The following is a 14,513-nucleotide window of genomic DNA, read 5'->3' as shown; positions in this document are numbered from 1 at the left end:
ATATATATATATATATATATATATATATATATATATATATATATATATATATATACATATATATATATATATGCATATATACATATATATAGATGCATATATATATACATATATATATATATATACAGCGTGAGAAAGAGAGACAGACAGACAGACAGACAGACAGAGAAATTTATATATATATATATTTATATATACATATTTATATATATTTATATATATATATTTATATATACATATTTATATATATTTATATATATATATTTATATACATTTCTAGGTATATATACATATATGTTCTTTTTTATATACGATTCGCGTGTGGAATTATATAATTCTAATTATTTTGTAATGCTGTGATAATTTTCTATGTGTAAACATCAGTTAAAATTTCAAAAGGAAAATTCTTTTTGCGTTTCGCTCTTTCTCTTTTAATATTGACTCGTCCGCACCAATTTCGAAACTCTCATAGGTTCCTAATTGTAATTTTTATATTCTTACAAAGACAACACGAACGAACAGGGATGATCACACGTGAACAGTTAGATCGATTTTTGGTTGTGTTTATAGTTGATGACTCGCGCAGATGGGTGAGCGACGTCTTTAAGAACAATTACAAAACGCTAAAATAAATAAATAAATAAATAAATGCTGACATTATCATTAATAAAAATGCCAGATTTGTTTATTTTATATGCTGGGCCGTTTTGCTTGTGTAGTAATAAATCTCCTTATATGTACATCTAATATTTTCGTCAAAATATGGCTCTTCTTTCATTCATTGATTTTTTACGATGACTGTTTAAAAAAAAAAAAGGCTCGGCTAAGTCGTTTCGAAGTCAATAGGTAACGAACTCACACACAGACACACACAAAGTGTCTTTTACAATTATTATTATTATTATTATTATTATTATTCATTTTTCTTAAACTAAAATCAATTTATCAATTTATTATTATTAGCTCACAAGTAGCTTTCACACAGTTATGTTCCCTGGAAGCTGGGTGACAACAAGTTTCTCCAGTTTTCCCATACTCTCCGCCTCTTGATATCATTTGCAAATGAATTTGCATTATCGCTACAACAGCTTACCATCGATTTCTCGCTGGAAGCGGCCATTGGTCTCCACTGGAATTCGAGTGGCAATAAGCTTCCCCAAGGCCCCAGTTCCCTTCACACTTGTCCAGCGGAGGTCTGGTCAGTGCTCTCTCTTTGGTCTCTCCATCTTCCTCGATCCTTCTCGGCTATATTGCTTCATTCTTTTTTTTGGAGGGGGGCGTGATTAGGTAATGGTAGGGGATGGGGACGGGCTAGAAAACCTATAAACATGCATCTTCGATGTTCTTGGTTCTATGTAACGATTCTTTATGTTTTTCCTCGGCAGAAGCTTGTGTAGCCCGTGCATGTTGCTTATGCGTGTTAGTCTCCGCATTCAAGGGTTTTCCTTAACATTTCAGCTGTTTTCATTGTTATTATTTGTTGTTGTATCTTTCCAGTCATTGCTTTGATTCCAATTTCTCCCACTCTTTTTTTAAAAGTTTTTCGAAATTGTTCCTCGTGCTCCTACTCTGGCCAGCTCGGTGCATTTACTCCGTTTCTCCTTTTCTTTGATATTTATTCTGTCGTCATCTGGAACAGCAAAGTCTACGATTTGACAGGACTTTTTCTTTATTGTTTATTATTACGACATCCGGTCTTCTTGCTTGGATTATATTTATTTGCTGTCCACTCAGCAAAATGTGGCACAAGGCCGGAAAGTGGTAACCTAGCAGGCTCCCCTAAAGGAGGGGCACTCCTGCAATTTTAAAAATTGCCTGAGTAACCCCGTCGGCATTCCCCAGTCGGGGCGCCTCAGGCAACAAGCAATAAACTTGCCCCACCGGAAAGCCCGGTGGCAAGGCCTGGGAGGGTGGACCTCCTAGGTATTACCCAGGCGGTGTACCTCAGTCCAACAGGTGCTGGGCCGGTCTCCGGCCCCTCACCTGTTGGGCTGACTGTCAAGTGACGGATCCTTGACTGGTACTATCCATTTGAAATGGATTCTTGCTTGGATGGGTTTATCCGTTTGTTTCCGCGTAATATAGGATTTTATGATTCTCGTTTTCACTTACTTTTGCTGACTTATGCTTATACCATTTGTCCGTGCGTTCGAGGCGCAGTTTTTTGCACAATTCCCAGTGTACTGCCCTTCTTACTTGGCCGTGCATGTTCTTGTATTCCTTTTGAGCTAGTTTGATTCATTCATTTAATATATGGTTTATCGTTTCGTCTCTTTGTCCACAGCGTCTGCATTTGCTGTTTTCTTGTGTTTTGTAGATTTTTGCTTTGATGTGGTCGGTTCTTATCGAGTTGTGTTATGCTGCAGTTAATAGGGATTCAGTTTCTCGGTTTATGTATCCTTTTTGCATCCATATCCAGGTGTTTTCGTTATACTCGTCTTTTTTTCAGCCTTGCGAATCTTCCGTGTAGTTGTTTCTCTTCCCATTTTTCTTTTCTTGTTTTATTCTTCGTCTCTCTATTTTCTGTTTTGTTGTTTTTCCGTCTCTCGCTGGCAAAATTATACTTTCAGTGTTTTGCATTATGTATTTTTCTAGTTCTTTTTTGTTGTCACTTACACAGTCTTCTATACAAACCCGTTCCTCCCGTCGTCTGCGTAATGTAATTTAGTAAAGCTTAAACATGGAAAAGAAAAGAACTGGTTGTTAAAACTAAAAAAGAAAAGGACCAGATACTCTAGTAAAAATATAATAAATTTATACCTTAAATTATGGCAACATTAAGAATTTTTTTTATTTAATTTAAAACATTATATAATCAGTTCTTAATGATGCAATATTTTAAGTTATAAATTTATTATATTTTTTACTAGAATATCTTATCCTTTTCTTTTCCAATTTTAACAACTAGTCCTTTACTTTTCCATGTTTAAGCTTTACCATATTACTTTTCATGCTCGCATTTTTCTATTGTTATATATATATATATATATATATATATATATATATATATATATATATGGCGATTCAGTTTACTAAAGAAGATGAACGTCTTCTTGAACTTTGACAAGTTACCACTAGAAAGTAATTTGTTTGTATAATGTAATAATGTCACTTTCGTTGCAAGAAAATAAATAACTAAACGCCAAACCGGATCTTGCGCAAACCCCGTTACTTTTGTGTCGAAACAAACAATTTCCTTTACTCCTTAAATCTGAAAACAAAACCACAAATATCCAGTTCCTATCGAGTTAGTTTGTACTTTGTTCAACAAACGGATTATTTGTTTACTTTAAGAGCACATGCTTGAAATTGTTTCCTTCAGAAACAGTAAATATGTTTTTAAAAAGATCATGGCGTTTACTACATCGACGTACAGTATTATTCTTTCTCAGTTTGAAGAAATTTTATCTATTACGGTTTGCATTCTAACTTGTCATATATATATTATTTTCTGTATCTACATAAAGTTTTATTGCCTAACGAATCCTTACGAAGATTAAACGCAAAAAACTCTACGTAACTTGATTACCATATATATTTTCCAAACTTACTATATATATATATATATATATATATATATATATATATATATATACAAGTTAGAAAAGCATTTCATCCAAGGCATGAAAATTGTTAAGCAAAATGTTTTTACTATAGGCTTTAAAACAAACGTACAAGATTCAATTTGACATTCATTTCTCCTCAAAGTGCACTTTTATAAATTTTACAAAGTAAGGTATAAAAATTTAATTTAAATTGAATAAAAAAAATACCTTGGATTTATTTTATGTAATGTACATTCTGTTTCACTTTAAAATAAATAATTGAAAATTTTATATCTTTATCATTAATTGCTAGATGAAAGATAATGTTTTTATTCGTTTAAGGTATAATAAAAATATTTATTACACACTCCTGATTTATTCAATCTTTCTATTACATCAACTCTTAAATTTATATGCAGTAATATATATCTTTATATTGTCGAGTTTTGTCAGTTTTTCTCTTATATATGTTTTTATATATGTGTGTGTGTATTATATATATATATATATATATATATATATATATGGTCCTTGCTAATACAACCAGAAATGGCTTCTGTCGCCGGGTTCAAATCTATCGACTGGTGTTAATCTTGACACTCGGCACTGAAGATTTCCAAAAGGATGAAACACTAGGGGCTGTAGGTATTTAATAATGTTCATAGTAAATAATTATCAGCCCCTTTAAGAAACTCGTTTCTTATCGTTGAGCATTTTCATTTGAATTTAAAAGGTCGTTAAATTTAGCTTTTATGCGCCGATCGGCATATAATGATTAGATCACTCTGACTGACGTAAAAAAACATTTAATGAAAATTTTTTTTTTTTTTAATTCAACAGCATTTCTCACGGTTAGCGATAGCCGGATTGATATGGTCCTTTCTAACGAAGCCATAGATGGCATCTGTCGCCGGGTTCGAATCTGTCGAATCTATCTTTTAAAGTTTATGAGTGCTTTTTCTTCTTCGGAGTTAGGGGCGGAATAAATTCAAGGATTAAAATAATAATTAGATGAATTATTTAGTGGTACGAAATAGGTGCTGTCAAAGATTGTGCACGTCAACCGTATTTAAAGAAATAAACGGTAAGATTGTACACATCTTGAAATTTTGAATATAGACTGTTGTCATATATCTATCTACCTCACTATATTTCTATATATCAGCATATATATATATATATATATATATATATATTACTATTTCATTTATTCACATAAAATAATAGAAAAACATAATTTTATGTGTAAATTTTCAGTATTTATTTCAACAATGCTCAATACATCAGTAGAGCTAGTTAGTTGGTCATGAAAATATATATGGCAATTAAGCTACACGGAATATTTCGTGTTTTATTCTCGTGAGCATAAACCTGACGAATTCTTAAGAGGATTAAACGCGGGATATTGTGTGTTGCTTAATTGCCATATATATTTTCATAACTATATATATATATATATATATACATACATCTATATATATATATATACATATATATAACTACTTAATTTACTCACATAAAATTGATATACGAAAGTATAGATTTATGCGTAAACTTTAATTATTTACTTCAAAAGGGCTCAATACGTAGGTAGAGCTAGTTAGTAATTTATAAAATATATATGGCGATTAAGCTAAGCTATGCGCATAAGCCTGAGGAGTCCTAGAGTGGATGAAACGCGAAATATTCAGTGTAGCTTAATCGCCATATATATTTTATAAATTACTATATATATATATATATATATATAATCAGATATAGTTTATTGACACCTTGTATAATCCAGTAAATTCTTACTATGCTTATATATAATTGCTTAATAATATAACGCTGGTCAGGGGGTAAAAAAGTATGAAATTAACGACCACTTAAGAAACAAAAACCATTGACCATTATGAAAAATACACCTGCTTGGCTAAGTAAATATGACAATAATAGAACTTCACCAAACAAGCTACACAATATTAGCTAAACGGTTTTCTTTTAATTATTTTTACTGCGACCTTAATCCTAACCTAACCCTTGAATGAGTTTTCGGTTCGTATTCTATAGACTTATTCGAACTTTATTTGATTTTCTCGGGGAAAATACGAACTGATTACGTCAGATTTCTGGACACATATCCATAAAGGAAAAAATAAATAAATGTGAAGAAGAAAAATATATCATTATTATATAATCATTATTAGGGCTATGACAACAGCATATTCTTTTCATTGCTTATACACTCAAGTATATAAATACGCAGTTAGAAACAATGAATCAACCGAGAAGCACATCACTCTACATAAAAAAAAAACATATAAGATATCAATGGATTAACCTGACAGTTAAAACAAGGAAAAGAATATGCTGTTGTCATAGCTCTAATGATTATATATAATTAGATACGTTTTTCACACATGATTTTATTGTGGAGTACATTTTATTTTTTTTTTATTTAGGGAAGGCGTTATTTTGTGGGGAGAGGCAACAAAATCTATTCGGGTCCACCGGTGTTCAATCTATTTAACTTAAGACAAAGATGACACACGTAGGAAACCCGCAGGTGAATAGCAGAATCGATCAATAACCGCACTGCTTGTGGACTCATCGCCGCGGCGCTGCGTGTGAGCGGACGTCTCAATGAACAATTAAGAGAAGCTAAACAACTGCTCGACTTGATCGCTAATAAAACCGTCAAATTAAACTGACACTCGAAAATGCCACCGTCTGCTGAGGTGAGAAACGCATAAAAATGCCACAGATTCACCCATGCCTCCGCCGCGGATGGAATGCGTTGCAAAGCCACATCCTCACGATCCAGCATCAGCCGGAACTTCTTCATTAACCGAATAAAACAGGAGCTACTCAATTGCGGTCAATCAGGACGCATATACATTCAACCGATTATATTTTTTGGAAACGGCGTATACATATAAACATAGACGATGATTTCCAGATAAGCCACAAAATAAGAACACTTGCGTCCATTCGATCTACGCGTTTCCAGATGAAAATGCTATTTAAAAACTTACGTCAGAGAGACCAAGGAAAATAATATTTTACACTTACGTGATAAAGTGGCGAAAATGTTATTTCAAACGTCAACCATCCACCACCACCATCGCCGCCGCCACCACCACGGGGATTAACAGTGTTTGACATGCTTAATGGCTTGTACAAACTGGCGTTCAAACTAACGTATCTCTATCAGGTCTTTTTTTTTAACTATAAGGTGGGGTCGGCGCAAAATTTTAGCCGATTTCAATTTTCATGTTAGAGATAAAAAACTATTTTTTGAAACGGTTTATTCATAACTAGCAATGACGATCGTTTCCTTGTATAACTTTATTTCATCTCTCAATGAGCTTCTAAATGCCCCGCTTGTAAAATTCTTTGGGTTAGGATGTTAAATATGAATCTAACTCGTGTTCAATCTCCTCGTGATATTAACCTAAGGTCTTGCTTTTGCAATCCTTTAAATAAGTAATAATTTGAGGAAGTTAGGTCAAGAAAATAGGCAGGATGAGACAAGACTTCTCAACAAAATTTGGGGCTGTGTTGACGAGCATTATCATGATGGAAGATGACTTCTTTTCTGTTGACTAAAGAATATACTTTTTGGGTTAATATCGATGAGAATATTGCCGAAAAATATCAATGATGCTTTAATAATCTGTAAAAAAAAGTTACAAATCCATCATCCTGATATGTTTATTCACTTTTTTCTACAAACAGGTCCAAACCTTTTTCATCGATCTGATACATTTTTTTATCTATATTTGCTTATCCTTATCACTTTCATCCTTAGTCTTCTTCTGCGAACTGAACATGTTACATCCACTATCCTACATCTACTAAACCTAAAACTCCCATGCATTCTTTCAAGGTGACTATACCATGGAAGTCTCCTGTTTCTGCACATATCTCCATATATGAAAGCCCGAAAAGAATGTTATTGAAAACAGACTTGGTACAAACGGAGTTTTCATGAACATATTTTTACAAGATTTGCACACGCATGACTCACGTATCCCCTGAAACGCTTTCCGTACAAACTATAACAGTATCGTCTTCACGTACTCTGTCAACAACTAATTGATATAGCGTCGTCAGATTTAATCAAACTATGTCCATTATTGTTCATTGTTTTCGATCCTTTCATAGCAGTGTCCCATCATCCAACTGATAGCTCATTAACCGTCATCCTCAAGTGGCTTTTAACCTTAATAAGTAGTGAACCATTAGTATTAAAAAAGACCGACGAAAATGTTTATTCAAACCTAAGCGTAACAGATTGATCAACGCCCATTATCGAAGAGATAGTCTTATGAAATTGTCTCCATAGATCCTAAACGGAAAACCACCTCTGGTTACGGCGAATTCCTCTTCTAGTCTCTCCAATCGAAGCTGATTCATTTTTATAAGCAGCCAAGAGAACAATAAATATGACGCTTGCCTAGCCTTAATTCAAACCTACCTCACTTTCGGTTTGGCGATGGGCCCAACAGCTAACGCACCACTTTTTTTTCACTTTCTTTTCCTTTCGCGGTACAGGTTCGAGCCTCCCTGTCTACCACTACATTTTTTTTTCGCTCGCAATTTTCTTTTTTTGCTCAACCAAAACCCTTACACACACTTTCCGCCTTCGCGTCACGGGTTCGAGCCTGCCTGCCTGCTACAACTTTTTTTTTCTTTTTTGCTTAACACACACCTCCAAACACCCGGCCAACACCGGACACTCAGGCTAGTTTATTCATAACTCATAAGAGCGGCTCCAAGGACATTCTGTCGTTGCAAATCCAACCTATCTTGTTATATAAGTAACGCATAGGTTAATATCTATGATCTTGGTTTAAGGTTGTGTAAAACCTTAAGCTGCTCAATCAGGAGGATGTGTGAGTAATTTAACACCACAGCTGGTTTGCAAATTTTGATCTGCCTCTATATGTTTTCTGGCCTGCGTGCGTTCATTTTACATATATTTACATGAGTAAGACACGCCCACGTTTAATTTGATCCTGAATTTTGCTTCTTGGTGCATTCTTGATACCATTAACTTTCGAATAAACCACACGACCATTCAAATATGTTACGTTCCTTGTGAAGCTGCGAAAAAATATCAAATATAAAATTCGAACCTACCTGATCTGGTTTTAATCCGGGTGGAACCCATGTGTATTCCTCCAGGGGGCAGCCGCTGTCGTCGTCTGAGGTGGAGTTTCGCTTCAAATTGTGGACTACCTTATCCAGGTTCTTCATATCTCGTTCGCGATCTCGTTCGGGGATTGTGCCCAAGTCGTGAACCTCGTATGGGCATTTGCAATGCAGGCATATTTTCCTGTAAGAAATTAAACATGAGAAACATTAATGGCTGATTTAAAATAATTTGCCACAATGAATAAATAAATAAGCTGGAACCTTGGTGAGGCATATTTCCGCCCAAATTCCAGTAAAGACTGTTACACACAGAGAGAGAGAGAGAGAGGGAGAGAGAGAGAGAGAGGTGAGTGAACGTGGAGTGTAGACACGTTTACAAGAACTGAAGGTCAGCTGACCAGATTACGTATGAGTGACGTGGTTGGCTAGATCTGTGAGATTTGATTTGGGCTTTGAAGAAGACGGACGTTTTTCCGTGGTCTCCCCCTCTTAACTGGGGAGGGGGAGACGAACGCTGACGTGTGTGAAGAAGAACCCACACAAGCCGAGATTGGTTATCATCGAGTTCTCACTAGGGTTATCATTGAGGGGCACCAAATTTAATTTTTGTTACATTAAGTTCTTCATATAGGACCACCATTTACGTTTGGGTGTATACACTGTATAACATCAAAGATTCCGTGTGCGTATGATTGTCTCTAATATAAATGGTTGTGTGTTTGATTATCATAAAGGGAATCGTGTGTGTGACATGTAATTTCTGAACCTACCTCTGCTTCTTCGATGTTGGACCATCTGGGAATTTCTCATCCTGGAGGGAGACTCGATACCTGTTTGATGAAGATTTATCACTCCAAGACGATGAATGGGTTTTATAGTTTTTATTTCACTTTCCCCAGAGGTCCTGCAGAAGGTGGAAGTGAACTCGGCTTGTGTGGGTTCTTCACACACGTCAGCGTTCATCTTCCCCCTCCCCAGTTAAGAGGGGGAGTCCACGGAAAAACGTCCGTCTTCTTCAAAGCCCAAATCAAATCTCACAGATCTAGCCAACCACGTCACTCATACATAATCTGGTCAGCTGACCTTCAGTTCTTGTAAACGTGTCTACACTCCACGTTCACTCACCTCTCTCTCTCTCTCTCTCTCTCTCTCTCTCTCTGTGTAACAAGACCACAGATCGCTATCAACGAGAAATCGATGTTAAACGTCTATTGCACTAACGCAAAATAATTTGCAAACGTTAGCGAAAGAGGCGGAGTGTACTAAAAACCTGTGGAGACTTGTTGTCGCTCAAACTCCAGGGAACACCACAGGTTGTCCTCAAAGAGAATTCTTTGATGACGGCCTGTGTGAAAACTCCTAGTGACTACTACTACTACTACTACTACTAATAATAATAATAATAATAATAATAATAACAATAATAATAATAAAATCTTATTGTGAACAAATTAAAAAAAACACAGTAAACTATACTTGATTGCATGGAGAGAACTTTGCAAGCAATTGCATTTTGAACACACCGAGTTTACAGAAACAGCTGGAAGACAATATGAGAAGATGAAACGCGCACAGTCAGTTGGCAGATCGAGATACAAACAGGCAAAACCTCATCTAAGCCGGTATAAAATTTCAACAGGAAAGGGGGGAAAACCCTGCCAACAAGTAGATTTCGCCGTCCCAATAGTTCACATGGTGAAAGTCAAAGAAGCAAAAAACGAATCGAAGCAAATACATGGAACTTGCCAGGGAATTAAATGGAATATAAAACACGAAAAAAAAAACTGCAGTAGTCCCAATACGTATATGAGAATTAGGAGCAGTTCCGAATAAAACCAGAAATAAAACTATGGAAAAGTTAGTAACGAACGGAAGATTGACAATATGCAAACGATAGCATTTATGAAAACAGCTGAAATATAAAGAAAAATCCTCGAGCGCTGAACCCCATCGACATAGGCAGTAAACACCAATTAACTCCGTGCCAGTTAAAATAGAATAATGCTGTGTAAACACAAACAAATTATAGAGAACGTTACACAAATAATAGAAAACTGAGACTTCCATCATTCTATTTTTTCTATGATCACTTCCCCATATCTAATCATGTGAATGTTTACGAATTTGAAAGTATAACAAATTCTTGGCAAATTATTTCGGATAATAAAGACGAAAAATTAAGTTCTCGGCGCGAGTTGATTTGATTGTATTTTGTCGGTATATGTGTTTATTTTTATCTATGTGGCACACTAGACTCTCCCTCTCTCTCTCACACACCCACACACACACTCACATACACACATACTAATACACCCACACATAATCACGCACACTCATATATACTCATACATACACTCATACATACATATACTCACACACATATACTCGCACACACATACTCACACAAGACCCATACACAGTCACACATATACACACATCATCACGCACACACACACACACATACACACATATAATATTAAACTGTTTTAGTTCTCTTTTTCCTTTATAATTTGCATTCGATGTTCTTGCCTGTTTGTATTGTTCATTTGGATACAAACAGAAGGGTTTGTTTTTCGGTTTCAACTTCAATCGAACTGACAGAAAGAGATTTAAATAAAGAATAAAATTAAAAAAAAAACGAAGGGAAATATTACTACTACTAATAATAATACTAATAAAAATAATAAAACTATCTTCCCTCAAAACAATTAAATGTCAACAATCTATTCATAAAGTAGTCGCGAAGGGTTAAGGAGGATGGAATGATCAGATAGGAAGCACGTCAACAAGACTTCCACTTAAAGAGTGCGTAGAATACTGGAATTTTGCCACTCAAATCCCCAGAAGATAAATGGTCGTTGCCAGCGAGAAATAAATGGTAAGCGACTTTTAGCAATAACGCAAAGTTATTTACAATGGTTATCGAAAAAGGGCGGAGAGTACAAAAAACTAGGGAGATTTGCTGTCACTCAGACTTCAGGGAACACCGCCTATTATTATCAGTTAACAATCATTGCTGATGACTTGTGTGAGAACATTCAGTGGAGAGTTGATAATAAATACAAAACGCACTGGCATCGATTTATTTATAACCCTATGTTGTTGTTATTATGTTGTTGCTATTATGTTGTTGATATTATGCTGTTGCTATTATGTTGTTGATATTATGTTGTTGCTGTTATGTTGTTGCTATTATTTTGTTGCTATTATGCTGTTGATATTATGCTGTTGATATAATGTTGTTGATATTATGTTGTTGATATTATGTTGTTGATATTATGTTGTTGCTATTATGTTGTTGATATTATGTTGTTGCTGTTATTTTGTTGCTATTATGTTGTTGATGTTGATTATAATGATGACAACGATGATCATGGTCGTAAATGTTAGGATCATAATTAACTTCTATCAATTGTTTACTTATATTATCAATATCAATATCATTATCAATTTCAGTCGATCGCTGCTTTGTTGTCACGGTGTTCGATGACAAGTTGGTCAGCGATAAAGAAATAAGCAAAACGTAGATTTATAAGTAAAAAAAAACATGCCTTAACGATTTTTGCACTTTTACGGAATACAATTATTTCATAAACCATTAACGATTTCGTTTACCTCCCAGAAAGTGGATTAAGTAGTGATTGACAGTTTGTACCCGATCGATAATCGATCACGCTGAATGATATTATCAGTATGAATGGGTCAACGAATGTGTCTAGTTTAAGTATAATCTTGTCAGTGGAAGTAGAACAAAGTCACACTACTTAAATTCATGGTCTTTTGCCAAATCTCTACTTAATATATAAAAAGCACTTAGTCTGTGTGTGTGTGTGTGTGCGTGTGTCTGTGTGGAGTTCTTTCCCTATTGACCCCGAAACGACGGGACCGTTTTTTTTTTCTTTAAATCTCAGACAGATGTACTTTATGTGTCTAGCACATTTTTTTTATTGTACGTTTTGTATCGGTATGCCGCCAATACGTATCGAAAATCGATAATAGAAATAATCCGATTAAAAGAAGAACAGTCCGATTTGGAGCAAAGTAAATTATATAGCCTAATATCACAAGATTCATTTGAGAAGTTTTATTACCACGCAAGCCAAAACACCCGGTATAGAAAGTCATCTAAGTTCTTTTGTAAGACAAGGCCTGTTTCGAAATTAGTGTTATTGTTTATAGCACAATTGAATCACAACTTTTGCATTTTAACCTTTCATTCAATCCAGTATATAAAAATAATTTTATAAAATCAACAGTAGGTTCTCTGCAGTGCAATGTAAAGTACAATACATTGTGGACTATGAATCTTCTTTTGGCTGCACTGCGATGAATCTCCGACTACAGCAAGCAGTCAATCGATTTGAATGGTCGATTTCGCCGATGTCGACGAAATAAAAATATTGGAAATGTGGAACAATTGTTGCCCCTCATTCAACCCGAGCAACACTGGGATTCCTTGCTAGTTATATATATATATATATATATATATATATATAGATAGATAGATAGATAGATAGATAGATAGATACATTGATGTTACCAGACTTTTCTCTTATCATTGTTTTTCATAAACAATGCATGCGAACGGCTAGCGTGATTCTGGATGTTGTCCACGGTGTTAAAATGTATTCCGGATGTTTTCCGCTGATGTGTTATTTAATTCATCCTTATAATCAACTGTCCATGTCTCACTCCAGCGGGATGACATCTTGTCTTCATTTTGAACATCCAATATTGGTACAGTTGGTAAGTTCGGCACAGGGATATTAAATATCTTAAGACAATATCTTTTCTTGTTAATTTTTTTTTAAACCCGCCATTTGCATCATTTGGATTATCGGACTACTGTGTTAATATTGTATGCTATTCCCATAACGTTTCGGCCAATGAAACCTCCGACCTTCTCTAGGTTTGTATTTTCGAACTCAAGATTCTTTACGTCGATCTCAGGAATCCGTACAGAATTTCAAACTGCACACTTTATTTAATTCATGAGGTAGGTTATTCTCTTTCCGTCAGCCACGACTGGGTTGAATACTTCAGCACTTTTTATTTAATTTATACTCAGTATGTTCTGTAGTGAGGATTGACAGATTAACATTTAATACCTTTATCCGTTGCGCCACGTGTACAGAGATCTGTCATTTGTGACTGATTATCCGGTTGGAAAGATTTGTCCGAATGACTTATTTGTTCTGACATTGGCAATATTCTGCGTGTCTGTGTTATTCTGTGCAACTCGAGTCACCTGCCACAATAAATGCAATCAAAGATCTCTACACATACAGACCAGAAAGAAAGGTCCTACACATTTTTGAAAATGTACGCAATATTTCCATCGGCGGTATTTAAAGTGTCGTAATCGCTCAAATCATTATCTGGCCTATATGGGGTTTCTTTTTCTTTCTATGGTTATATATTTTTTCGGCACCATCCACCATACCGGTTGTGAATTTACTCCCCTCATCCCAGTCTCAACCTATAACCTATCAAGACTGACATAACGTCGTCATTCTGTTAAAAGATTACTTTTCGCGATAGGGCATAACATAAATTGAGAATAATAGGAATGAGTTACGCGGATCGAATTAGCTATTGAGATGTCACTTCTATAAAACACCTGCCTAGCCTTCTTTAAAATCAAATCAAATTAAATTAGATGCACGAAAGAAACATTTTCCTATACCCTCTCGACGCCGCCCGTCTTTTCTCTCTCTTAATTCTATAATATCATGTTTATCATTCCTTCAAATATTAACTTCGGTTACGGCAATCGTTACCAGTTAATTAATACAGTTTGAAGCCCCTGAGTCGCAACCCGCATCC

The 14,513-nt window shown here is 35.1% G+C and overlaps 1 protein-coding gene across 1 annotated transcript in view; it reads right to left on the bottom strand.

The window, feature by feature from the left end:
• The window catches only part of LOC145294250 (uncharacterized), a 616,471-nt gene that overhangs the window by 182,903 nt on the left and 419,055 nt on the right, over window positions 1–14,513 (bottom strand). Inside the window, exon 3 of the mRNA XM_080141354.1 lies at window positions 8,673–8,868. Coding sequence (XP_079997480.1) covers window positions 8,673–8,868 — 196 coding nt within the window. The remainder of the gene's footprint in view (window positions 1–8,672; window positions 8,869–14,513) is intronic.

This window comes from Euprymna scolopes, chromosome 2 (assembly GCF_053919585.1).
Source record: "Euprymna scolopes isolate OS-2025 chromosome 2, ASM5391958v1, whole genome shotgun sequence".
In the NCBI taxonomy this organism is placed as follows: domain Eukaryota; kingdom Metazoa; phylum Mollusca; class Cephalopoda; order Sepiida; family Sepiolidae; genus Euprymna; species Euprymna scolopes.
The sequence above is the reverse complement of the archived record's forward strand: the minus strand, read 5'-3'. Positions and strand labels throughout refer to the sequence as shown.